The 12,993-nt window shown below is 39.1% G+C and overlaps 2 protein-coding genes across 2 annotated transcripts; one reads left to right on the top strand and one right to left on the bottom strand.

The window, feature by feature from the left end:
* Positions 1 to 2,569: 2,569 nt before the first annotated feature.
* On the top strand, positions 2,570 to 3,511 carry LOC127669771 (olfactory receptor 11A1). Its single transcript, XM_052163979.1, has one exon. The coding sequence runs from the start codon at positions 2,570 to 2,572 to the stop codon at positions 3,509 to 3,511; it is 942 nt and encodes a 313-aa protein (XP_052019939.1).
* Positions 3,512 to 12,063: 8,552 nt separating this feature from the next.
* LOC127669780 (olfactory receptor 1G1-like) lies at positions 12,064 to 12,993 on the bottom strand. The gene has a single exon (XM_052163989.1). The coding sequence runs from the start codon at positions 12,991 to 12,993 to the stop codon at positions 12,064 to 12,066; it is 930 nt and encodes a 309-aa protein (XP_052019949.1).

The raw sequence follows: 12,993 nt of genomic DNA, 5'->3' as shown, positions 1-12,993 counted from the left end.
CATCCGAAGTTCGGTCAGTGATTCTCCAGCTTCCTAACACTGTTCGCGCTCCTATAATACTGTTCATGTTATGGTGACTCCCCACCACCATAAAATTATTTAGTTGCTACTTCATAACTGTGATTTTTGTTAGCGTTATGGATATTAGTATAAACATTTGATATAAGAAAGGGTTGTCCACCAACAGATTGAGAATGGCTGTACTTTCCTCTCCTTCAGAGATGAACTTCCATGCAAAGCCCCCTTTTCACCCTCATGCTGTGACATTTTGTGCCTCAGAACCTAGCAATTTTTTTTTTCCTTTCTGGCATACCCTCTTCTCCTTTTCTACTTTCCACAACTATAGCAGGCTACTCAATACCACGAATCCCAGAACTATTTCATTCAGGTTTAATTCATCAGTGTGTTACAATCATCTCCTGATGTGTATATCTATAATATAATGCTCCTTAAGGCAATGGTCTTTTTTCAAAGGTTTATTTATTTATGTATTTGAATACTTCATATGCATGTATATCTGTACACCAGAGGGGCCACATCAGACAGGCGTGGGCTGCCATGTGGGTGCTGGGAATTGAACTTAGGACCTTTTAGAAGAGCAGTGAGTCTGTTTTTATTAACTGGGAATCCTCAAGGTTTAAAATAATGTCCTCTATACACCCAGTTTTACATTGCTAAAGAAACAAGGTTAGACAAGGAGACTTAAGGGGAGATGTGCAATTTAGGCTATTTATTATTATTATTTATCATTATTATCATCAATTATTATATCTCTGAGGATATAGCACTAGTGCTACACAAGAGTGGAAAGTATAATTCCACGAAATATACAGATTCAGCCTGTGGCCGAGGTGTGAATTTGCATATTTTCTCCCGAGACACTCGCCCCTGAGTCATTCAGTTTCACCTTCTTAGGCAGCTTTTGTAGGGCGTTTGTGTTAGACAACTTGAATTTAATGTTATACGTGACATATGTTTTCATTACTACTATGGGGCAGAAACAGTTTAAGTTTTAGGAGAATGTGTGCACCATTTGCTCTTGCTTTCTCCAAAACCCTCTGCACTCAGTCAGCCTACATAGTCTCTGTAGTAAAAACCATTCATCACCTGGTCAGCATGTGAAGTCTGACCTACTGAACAAGGATCACTTCAGCTGTTCAGAAGCACTGTGCACCTCCTCTGTATCAGGGTCACACTGGCCCAGTTCACTGTCTTCTGGCTGGCCCACTGTTATCCAGCCTTTAAAACTTAGCTTAATATAGGCTTAAAAACTACCGTCTAATGCAGCTTCTCTGAGCTTGATTCCCTCACTTTATACCCCACAAACTGAGTCTGGGTTTCTTTTCCTTCTGTTCCCACGCCTCCTATACTTTTTCCTTCCCACTGTTACTTATCACACATCCACTAGTAAGCTAAAGATAAAGTAGTTTTAGAAGGTTGTTTTGATAAAAGATTCTAAAACCTAGAGACAAGAAGTCTACCCAGTTGGCCGCTGTGCATGTATATGAGTGGAATATAGAGGAAGAAACAATTTGAAATCAAAGGAATTGGTGTGACTTGCCCAAGGGTCAACCTTGGCTTGGAGAGGAGTTCTGAGAGAAGGGGTGTCTGGGAGCAGTGAAAAGAGCAACTCGAAGTCAAATCGTGGACGCAAGCTGATGACCTGTGTTCTGCTTAATGCAGCTTTCCCAGTCTACTTCTCTCTGTTTCACGTTCTCTCTGGAGATCTCTCTGTCCATGTTCTGTTTGCTTGTGTGTGTCTTTCTATCTTTCTGACAAGCTGGTTCACAGTGTAGCTACCTCTGTTCCTTTAGATTCTTAAAGCCTCTTATAATTCATATTGCATCCTTATATTTTTGCATAGTTGAGAAATTATTTATTTTCGAATTCATGTTTTTAGAGTTCTTTTCCATTTACTGTTTTGCTGAGACATAGCCACACCCTCTACTCCTGGACTCCTGCTGTTTGTAATTATCATGGATTTATTAATATTAATAAGGAGGACAATCCTCAGAAGGAAAGAGTCCCCCCACTGCTAGTTGGTCCAGAAAATATGTAAATTATTATACAAACAAGCCTTTCACCCACAGCAAACATCAACACTCCTGGATTCCCACTGCAGGGCCCTTTCCTGGGGGCAGGAACCATGTCACTCTGTCCCTACCAGGTTCATGTTGGGCTCATTCAGGTATAAACAACTGACAGTGACCATGGAATTCCTGCATAATTCCTCCATAATTTTTAATTATTTTGTAACATTTTTGCCTGTGGTTATAGAACATAAACATTTTTGTCAAGGGACACACATGACAACAGTCACTACAAAAATTTTGCTTTTTATTGAACTTTTGGATATGGGTAAGCTCCACTAGGCCATTAGGAGTATGCTACCTTACAGAGAATGGAGAAAGTGGAGATGAAGTGGTGATAATTAAAAGAAAGATAAAGGCTAGTTTAATCCATCCTCATTTTGAATTCTGTGTTGTCATTTTGTTTTAGCCCTTTCAATCTTAGAATTGCAACAGAAAACAGACACAACTGTCAAGTCAAGCAGAAAACTGAATATCCCATGGAAATCGTCTTTACAGGAAACCAAACTGTCACTGAGTTTGTACTTCTTGGCTTCCATGAAGCCCCTGGGCTGCACCTCCTATTTTTTTCTCTGTTTACCACCCTCTATGCCTCCATCATCACAGGGAACATGCTCATTGCAGTGGTGGTGGTGAGCTCCCAGAGGCTTCACACACCCATGTATTTCTTTCTGGTGAATCTGTCCTTCATAGAGATTGTCTATACCTCCACAGTGGTGCCCAAAATGTTGGAAGGCTTCATACAGGAGGCCACCATATCTGTGGCTGGCTGCTTGCTCCAGTTCTTTGTCTTTGGCTCTCTGGCTACAGATGAGTGTTTCCTGCTGGCTGTGATGGCATATGATCGATATCTTGCAATATGTCACCCCCTACGATACCCACTCCTGATGGGGCCTCAATGGTGCCTGGGATTGGTGCTCACAGTCTGGTTGTCTGGCTTCATGGTAGATGGACTAGTTGTTGCTCTGATGGCCCAGCAGAGGTTCTGTGGCCCCAACCTAATTGATCACTTTTACTGTGATTTCTCACCTTTGATGGTCCTGGCTTGCTCAGATACCCAAGTGGCCCAGGTGACTACATTTGTTCTCTCTGTTGTCTTCCTGACTGTCCCCTTTGGACTTGTTCTGATCTCCTATGTTCAGATTGTGGTGACAGTGCTGAGAGTTCCTTCTGGGACCGGAAGGACCAAGGCCTTCTCCACATGCTCCTCTCACCTGGCTGTGGTGTCCACATTTTATGGAACACTCATGGTCTTGTACATTGTGCCCTCTGCTGTCCATTCCCAGATCCTCTCCAAGGTCATTGCGCTGCTCTACACAGTGGTCACCCCCATCTTCAACCCTGTCATCTATACCTTGAGGAACCAGGAGGTGCAGCAGGCACTAAGACGGCTTCTCTACTGCAAACCAACTGAAATGTGACCTAAGGAGGGCAGTGAAGATTTTCTATTTGACTGTCAGTGTCTTGATTGAAGTCTCTCACAGTGCGCTGGAGATGAGTATCTATGGTCTTTCTCAGATTCCCCTTTAGGTCTTCTGAACTATGCCTAGGGGGAAGATAAACAATTTTCAGATGTTAGTTTAAAAGATTATGTAAACTACTGTGAGTTGTTTACTGAATGCACCTTAAATAGTGCTTTGGTTTGATCATCACACTGTGGAGACATGTACTGAATTGCCACTCTGTAGCCCATTGCTGTATGCAGAACTGCTGCTAAAAACTAATGAAAACAAACATTTAGAAACAAGACACCAATACAAACACAAATCTAGAACGATGTTCATTTATATATTGTAGTATGACATTTGAAGAGTTCTTTCCTATTGTGTGTATTTGCTTTGAGCATGCAAATTTGATGGTTGAATTTTCATTCCCACAAAATAATATGTCATAAGTAACTTTGCACATACCATATATATACACAAACAACAACAAAAATTATTTTAAAAGGAATCCTGTAATATACTCTCCATTAAAAGATAAAATAAAATTATATTCTTTCTCATCCTGCTCCTATTGACCTGGGTTATTGTTAGACTCACCAGTTTCCTGAGCTCTTTCTTGTGATTTAATTTCTGTGAACTCTAAAGCTCCCTTTAACATGATTTGTCAGTGGCTTCCAGGTTCAGCTGGAGGAAAGATATTAGAAAAAGACAGGAATATTTAAGTTCATTAGATCTTCAGAATAGGAGATGCAGTAAAACCTGTAAAGAAATCAAGGGGCTGTTGTTACTAAACCACTGGTAGGAATTCTAACAATTATCACATGAGTGTAGTGATTGTTAATTCCTCAAGACTGGAAGGATATATGGCAAAAGCAATACTAGAACCTGTGTCATGTTTAGAATGGTTTTCATAGTAGAAAAAAGAGATGAAGGAGATAGCGCGACAAAATAGAGCCAGGGGTAGAGATATTTCTTAAGATCATTTGCTTGGTGAAGATGCACTGCTGAGATAGAGGTGCTGGCTGTTTAAGATGAAGAAACCCTGGTATTGTGTCTCTTGGCAGCCTTAAATGCCCGGGACAAACTTGAAAAACCAGGGAAAAGACTTCAACCATTTCCTGAAGTCATGCAAGGTCCAAAGGAAACGTTCTCTGACTTTTCAAAGGTTGACTTCTGCTGTAGAAAGAGTATATTAGATTCATCAGTAAGAAAGGCAACAATAGAGTCTTTAGCCTTTGAAAATTTGAATGCTGAAATCAAGGAAGTTATGAGACCATTGAGGGCAAGGTCAACATCAATAGATGAGTGGATTAGATATAAAGCTCATGTTAGACTTTGTTCACCTGATATGACCTTAATAGGAGAAGTAGCCACTAGAGGCCCTGAGATGACCCAAAATTTCAAATGTTTTAATTGTGCTGAGCAGGGTTATGACAGAATAAATTGCAGGGAAATAAAATTAATCCCCAAGGATTGCCTATGCCTTCTTGTATATGTAAAAGATGTGTTAAAGACCGACATTTGGCTAGGAAAAGTAGAGCAACAGTAGACAAACATGGAACACCTTACCAAAAAAAAAAAAAAAAAAAACTCCCAGGGGGGCCTCTTGCTGGCCCCAACGCCAAGCAGGGGGAGTTCTCTTCCTTAGGACAATTAAACAGCATTGCTCTAAAAATAGGCATTGTGAGACCAGATACAAAAAGGCTGAGGCAAATTCTATAGATAACTCAAAAAACCTAAAAGGGAGCCCAAAACGAATATTTTGGCAAATTTCTATACAGGATCAAAGGCCCAAGCTAAGAATACTTGTAAACAATATTGAGATTGAAGGAATGGTCAACACTGTAGCAGATGTCACCATTACCTTTCCAAAACCTTGGCCTGCAAGTTGGCCACTTCAAGAAGTAGACATCCAATTTCAAGGCATTGGGACTTTATTCCAAATAAAACAAAGCACCAGATGACTTAAATGTATAGGACCTGAAGGCCAGATAGGAAAATTAAGGTCATATGTGGCTGATATATCCATATGGAGAAGAAATGTTACGGCAGTGGAAAACACAAATTAATATTTCCTCAGTTTCAGAGGCTGGCCACAAAGGTCAGGATCCTAATAAAAAATAAAATTAGTTAAGGAATGTTATCAAAGACAGTTACAGACTGTCCAGGCTGTTCGTAAATAAGATACAGCAGGGTCTGACAATTTAGCTTTACCTCAAGGAGCCACTGCTGATAAAATACCAACAGCTTTACCACTAAGATGATTGACTGACCATTTGGATTGATCAATGGTTTATGATAAAAGAAAAACTACAGGCGCTAGAACAGCTAGTCCAGGAGCAGCTGGAGGCTCCGCATATAGAGGAGTCCACCAGCCCTTGTAATTCTCTAGTATTTATCATTAAAAACGTCTGGCAAATGAAGGATGTTGATGCATTTCAGAGCAATTAATAAGATTATTCAGCCAATGGATTCCTTTCAGCCTGATATCCTGTGGCCTTCCTTGTTGCCTAAGGAATGGCATGCCTTAGTGATTGATCTAAAAGATCGCTCTCTTTCATAATTCCTCTACATTGGACGTGATAAGGAAAGGTTTGCTTTCTCAGTACCTACCTTCAATAGAAGTTGTCCAATAAAAAGATATCATTGGAAAGTCCTGCCACAGAGAATGTTAACTAGCTGTACCTTGTGTCAATATTTTGTACAACAGCCATTTGAGATGATTTGTAACAATTTCACCAAATCATTATTTATCACTATATGGATAATATTCTATTGGCTGATTCAGATATAAATATTCTGTAAAGAATGTTGATGAAGTAAAACAAAACAAAACAAAACAAAACAAAACATAACACCCTTGCCTTGCTGGGGATTGCAAATAACCACTGAAAAAAGTACAAAGAAATACAAAGTGGGGATTTAATTATCTAGGGTATAGAATAGTCTGCAAAAGCTTAGGCCACAAAAGGTACAAATCAGAGGTCAATTAAGGACTCTTAATGATTTTCAGAAGTTACTGGGAGATATTAACTGGCTGTAGCCTGTGATTGGTTTGGCTACTCAAGAGCTAAGCAATCCTTGCAAGGTGATAAAGATTTAAATAGCCTGAGGATATTATCAGTTGAAGCTGAGAAGCTCTGTAGAAAGGAAATTGCAGGATACACATCTAGATCCTATTGATCCAAAGATGGCCTGGATCTTAATTATCTTTCCTTCTACCCATTCTCCTACTGGAATTCTCATACAGAGTGAAGATTTATCTTAGAATGGATATTTTTAGCTCATAGAGTAAGAAATTAAAAACCTACATAGAGAAGATCTCTGAATTGATACCCAAGGGAAAAATGAGACTTTGACAATTAGCTGGAATAGATTCAGCTGAAATTGTGGTACCTTTTACTAATGCAGAGAGTGTCTCATTATGGGAACAACATGAACATTGGCAAAGAACATTCAGTAATTTCTTGGGAGAGATTAACAACGGATATTCTAAAATCAAGTTACTTCAGTACATAAAAAGAACAAACTGGATTCTCCCTCGTATAATAAAATGAATTCCAATTTCTGGAGTCCCTACATTTTACACTGGAGCTAATAAATCAGGAAAGGCAGAATGCAAGTTAGAAGATGTAAGTAAGGTAGTTCAGAGTCCCTGTCAGTTGGTTCAAAAATCTGAATTATGTGCAATACTCATGGTGCTGTCACATTTTCAAGAGTCTCTTAATATAGCAACTCACTTTCATTATGCACAAAGGGTTGGTTTATACATAGAAACTGCTGAACATATTCAAGATGATGCTGAATTGACTTCACTATTACTCAGCTACAACAAATGATCAGAAATAGGAGTCATCCTCTCTATATAACACATATAAGATCCCATACAGGTCTGACAGGCCCTCTGGCACAAGGTAATAATGAAATTGACCAGCTATTGATAGGAAGAATACCAGAGGTATCAGAATTCCATAAAAATTCACCATGTCAACTGCAAGGGTTTAAAGAAAGAATTCTCTTCCACTTGGCGACAAATCAAGGAAATTGTGAAGCAATGTCCTACTTGCTGATTGTATAACCAAACTCTATTACCTTTTTTTAAAATTTTTTTTATTGAAAGGGAAAGTAAAAACACTTTATGATAAAATTAAAGAGTTACATGGAAAATATTTCAGATAAACACATTAACATTGACAATTTTCATGGAAAATTAAAGAGTAAAGTGGCAAACATGTAGAACATTGCTAAATTAATTGAAATATGGGATAGAAACATTTTATGATAGAATTGAAGATTTATGTGGAAAATATTTCTGATAAAATTGTAGAAAAATGTAGAAAAACATATTAGAATTGAAGATTATTATGGAAATTTTTATATAGATATAATAATGGTAGGCATAAAAGTATTCCTAAGTTGATTGAAAGTGGAATTATAAACATTCTGATAAACTTGAAGATTTACATGGAAAATATTTCTGATAAAATTGAAGGAATATATAGAAAACATGTTAAAATTAAAGATTATCATGGAAATTATACAGATAAAATGATAGGCATAAAGATAATTCTAAGTTGATTGAAAGTAGAAATATAAACATTTTCAGATAACATTGAAGATTTACATGGAAAATATTTCTGGTAAAATTCAAGAAATATATAGACACACATGTTAAAATGGACTATTTCATGGAAAAGTTTACATATAAAATGGTAGATATAAAAACTTTTTTATTTTAATTTTTTTACTTTCTATATTATTTGTTTACGTTCTGATGCTTTCCCCTTTCCTGGTTCCCCCCTCCCCATAGGTCTCATAAGCCCTCTTCCCCCCACCCATTTCCCAATCACCCACCATACCATTTCTCTGTCCTCGTACTCCCCTACAATGCTGGATCAAGTCTTCAGAACCAGGACCCTCTCCTTCCTTCTTCTTGGGTATCATTTGATATGCTAATTGTGTCTTGAGAATTCAGAGCTTCTGCGTTAATTAATATCCACTTATCAGTGATTGTATTCCATGTGTATTCTTTTGTGATTGGTTAGCTCACTTAGGATGCTATTTTCTAGTTCCAACCATTTGCCTAAGAATTTCATGAATTTATTGCTTTTAATTGCTGAGTAGTATTCAATTGTGTAAATATACCACATTTTCTGTATCCATCCCTCCACTGAGGGACATCTGGGTTCTTTCCAGCTTCTGGCTATTATAAATAAGGATGCTATGAACATAGTGGAGTATGTGTCCTTATTGCATGCCAGGGAATCCTCTGGATATATGCCCAGGAGAGGTATAGCAGGGTCCTCCGGAAGTGTCATGTCCAGTTTTCTGAGGAGCCGCCAGACTGATTTCCAAAGTGGTTGTACCATCTTGCAATCCCACCAGCAATGGAGGAGTGTTCCTCTTTCTCCACATCCTCGCCAACACCTGCTGTCTTCTGAGTTTTTAACCTTAGCCATTCTGACTGGTGTGAGGTGAAATCTCAGGGTTGTTTTGATTTGCATTTCCCTAATGATTAATGATGTTGAACATTTCTTAAGGTGCTTCTCAGCCATTTGAATTTCTTCAGGTAAAAATTCTTTGTTTAGCTCTGTACCCCATTTTTTAATAGGGTTATTTGGTTCTCTGGGGTCTAACTTCTTGAGTTCTTTGTATATATTGGATATTAGCCCTTTGTCCGATTTAGGGTTGGTGAAGATCCTTTCCCAGTTTGTTGGTTGCCGTGATATAAAAACTCTTTCTAAATTAATTGAAGTTGGAATTAGAAACATTTGTGATAAAATCAAATATTTACATTGAAAACATTTCTGATAAAATAGAGGAAGTATATACAAAGACATATTAAAATTGAAGACTATCATAAAAATAATGCAAACAAAATAGTAGACTCAAAAAGATCACTAAATTAATTAAAAGGGTCATTACAAACATTTTCTGATAAAATTGAAGATTTACATGAGAAATGTTTCATTAGTCTATGTCTTTTTATTGGGGAGTTGAGCCCATTGTTGTTACGAGATACTAAGGAATAGTGATTGTTGCTTCCTATTATTTTTGATGTTATTTTTATGTTTGTGTGGGTATCTTCTTTGGGGTTTGTTGGAAGAAGATTACTTTCTTGTTTTTTCTAGGGTGTAGTTTCCCTCCTTGTGTTGGCATTTTCCATCAATCATCCTTTGTAGGACTGGATTTGTGGACAGATATTGTGTAAATTTGGTTTTATCATGGAATATCTTGGTTTCTCCATCTATGATTGAGAGTTTTGTTGGGTATAGTAGCCTGGGCTGTCATTTGTGTTCTCTTAGGGTCTGTATGAGGTCTGCCCAGGATCTTCTAGCTTTCATCGTCTCTGGTGAGAAGTCTGGTGTAATTCTGATAGGTCTGCCTTTATAAGTTACTTGCCCTTTTTCCCTTACTGCTTTTAATATTCTTTCTTTGTTTAGTGAATTTGGTGTTTTGATTATTATGTGCCCAGAGGACTTTCTTTTCTGGTCCAGTCTGTTTGGAGTTCTGAAGGCTTCTTGTATGTTCATGGGCATCTCTTTCTCTTGGTTAGGGAAGTTTTCTTCTACAATTTTGTTGAAATTTTACTGGGCCTAAACGATGTAAATCCTTGCTCTCATCTATACCTATAATCCTTAGGTTTGGTCTTCTCATTGTGTTCTGGAGTTCCTGGATGTTTTGGGTTACCAGCTTTATGCATTTTGCATTTTCTTTGATTGTTGAGTCAATGTTTTCTATGGTATCTTCAGGACCTGAGGTTCTTTCTTCTATCTCTTGTATTCTGTTGTTGATGATTGCATCTATGACTCCTGAATTCTTTCCAAGGTTTTCTATCTTCAGAGATGTCTCACTTTGTGATTTCTTTATTGTTTCTATTTCCACTTTTAGATCCTGGATGGTTTTGTTCAGTTCCTTCACTTGATTGTTTGTGTTTCCCTGTAATTGTTTAAGGGATTTTTGTGTTTCCTCTTTAAAGACTTTTATCTGTTGACCGATGTTCTCCTGCATTTCTTTTCTTTTTTTCTTTTTCCTTTTTTGTTTTTTTGAGATAGGGTTTCTCTGTGTAGCCCCTGGCTGTCCTGAAACTCACTCTGTAGACCAGGATGGCCTCTAACTCAGAAATCTGCCTGCCTCCCAAGTGCTGGGCTTACAGGCATGCACCACCATTGCCCAGGCCCTCCTGCATTTCTTTAAGGGAGTTATTTAAGTCTTTCTTCAAACCCTCTATCAGCATAATGAGATACAATTTTAAATCCAACTCTTGCTTTTCTGGTGTGTGGGGGTATCTGGGACTTGCTGTGGTGGGAGAACTGGGTTTTGATATTGCCATGTGACCTTGGTTTCTGTTGGTAGGATTCTTGTGCTTGCCTTTTGCCATATGGTGCTAGCTGGTATTATTGTCTCTGGCTGGAGTTTGTTCCTCCTGTGGGCCTGTAAGCCTGTGTCTTTACTCCTCTGAGCTCAAAAGTGAAAGCACTGCTGGGAGATCACTCTCTCCTGGTGGGCTATGCACAGAAGGCTGTGGAGTCTCCTGGCTCCCTGGTGCAAATGGCGGTGGCTCTATTACCTTTTAATTGGACAAAAAGGTTGAGGTGCTGTTTGTATTCTGGTGTTAATTTTGCTTGCTCAAGAGGGGTTGCTCCAACAAGGAGTGGATCACTTACTCAGGTGATTTCATGTGAAACTTCTCCCCATTTTAAATGGTCAAATAAAGGCTGGAGCCTGTGATTGCATAGTAGAAGGGAAAGGTAGGACTGGAGGTCTTAGAGCGTAGAGGAAGGGTAGGGGATGATGGAGGAAAAGGACAGAGGAAGAAGAGGGGGAAGGAAGATGAAACAGAACAACATGACCTGGAGAAGCCTCAAGTAGCAAGGGATCTAATAGCTGTGGAACAGATTAGTGCAGTGGTAGATCTGCCCAATCTAGGTGTACAGCTTATAAATATAACAACTGAGTTGTGTGTTTTGCATGGGCTTTTTGGAGTTGGAAGTTTACTGCAACAGATTGCAATGGATATTCATGCATCAGGAATATGAATATAAGAAGACAAATTAAAGAATATCAAACCCAACACAGTATTATTTCTAATAGTTTGCTTTATTTGTTACTTGTGTTGTTGCTGTGGAAAAACACCTGACAGGCAATTTAGGAAAAAAAAATTCATTTTATTCATGGTTTGAAGCACACATCAGAATGAGAAAAGCACAGAAGGAAGAATGGGGTTGCAGGTCACATTGCATGTATGCTCAACAAGTAAAAAGAGTTAAATAATGATAGTAAGCAGACTAGGATGATTCTATGGAACAGATGGTGCCACCCACATTCAAAGTAGATCTTTCTTCCTTGGTGAAATCTCTCCAGAGACATCTTCACAGAAATGCCCAGATGTGTGCATCGAAGGTGATTCCAAATCAAGTCCAGTTAACACTGACAATTAGCTATAGCAATCATGTAATTCTCTCATGAGCCATGTGTTAACTGACTCACTTTGCATGTGGGGTAGTGATGTGGGATGTGATCCTTCCTTAGTTCTGAGACTTCACCATGTTTAAGATCCTTCTCAATGAACTCTTAACATCCTTATTTCTCAGACTATAAATGAAGGGGTTCAGAGTGGGAGTTACCAAGGTATACATAACAGCAGCTACCACCTCTCCAGAGGAACGAGAACTAGATGGGGGCTTCAGGTAGGTGGCAAAGACTGTGCTATAGAAAATGGCGACTACAGAGAGGTGGGAACTACATGTGGCAAGGGCTTTCCGTTTCCCCTGTGCTGATGGAACTCTAGCCACAGCATAAAAAATACAACCATAAGAACTTACAATGCAGAGAAGTGCACTGATTCCCAAAACTCCAGCCAAAGCCATCATCAGGTGTTCATTGAGGTGAGCATCAGAGCAGGAAAGCCATAAGAGAGGCCCAAAATCACAGAAAAAATGAGGAATCTCTTGATTTGTTTGAAAATATAACTGAGAGAGCAACAAAGTATGAGTCAGAGACACACAATGAGTTACTCCCCATGACCCACTGACCAGAACCACACATCTACAAGGAGTCATGAGAAGTGGGTAGAGGAGTGGGTGGCAGATAGCAGCATAGCGGTCAATAGCCATGACTGCCAGAAGCAGGTTATCCATGTCAGCAAAGACAGCAAAGAAGTACAACTGAGTCAGGCATCCAGAGAATGAGATTGATCCATCTCCAGTCCACAGAGACTCCAGCATTTTAGGGGCTGTGGTGGTGATGAAGCAAAGATCCACAAGTGAGAGCTGACTGAGGAAGAAATACATGGGGGTGTGGAGGTGGACATCAGCACCAATAGCTATCAGAAGTAGCAGGTTCCCTAAAAGGCCCAGCAAGTAGAGACCTAGGAAGATGCTAAAGAAGGGCTGCCATTTCTCTGGGTCACTGGACAGTCCCAAGAGGATAAAACCGGGAGCCTGACTGCAGTTCAT

Source organism: Apodemus sylvaticus, chromosome 19 (assembly GCF_947179515.1).
Source record: "Apodemus sylvaticus chromosome 19, mApoSyl1.1, whole genome shotgun sequence".
NCBI lineage: Eukaryota > Metazoa > Chordata > Mammalia > Rodentia > Muridae > Apodemus > Apodemus sylvaticus.
Note: the sequence above shows the minus strand (reverse complement) of the source record. Positions and strands in the feature narration are given on the sequence as shown.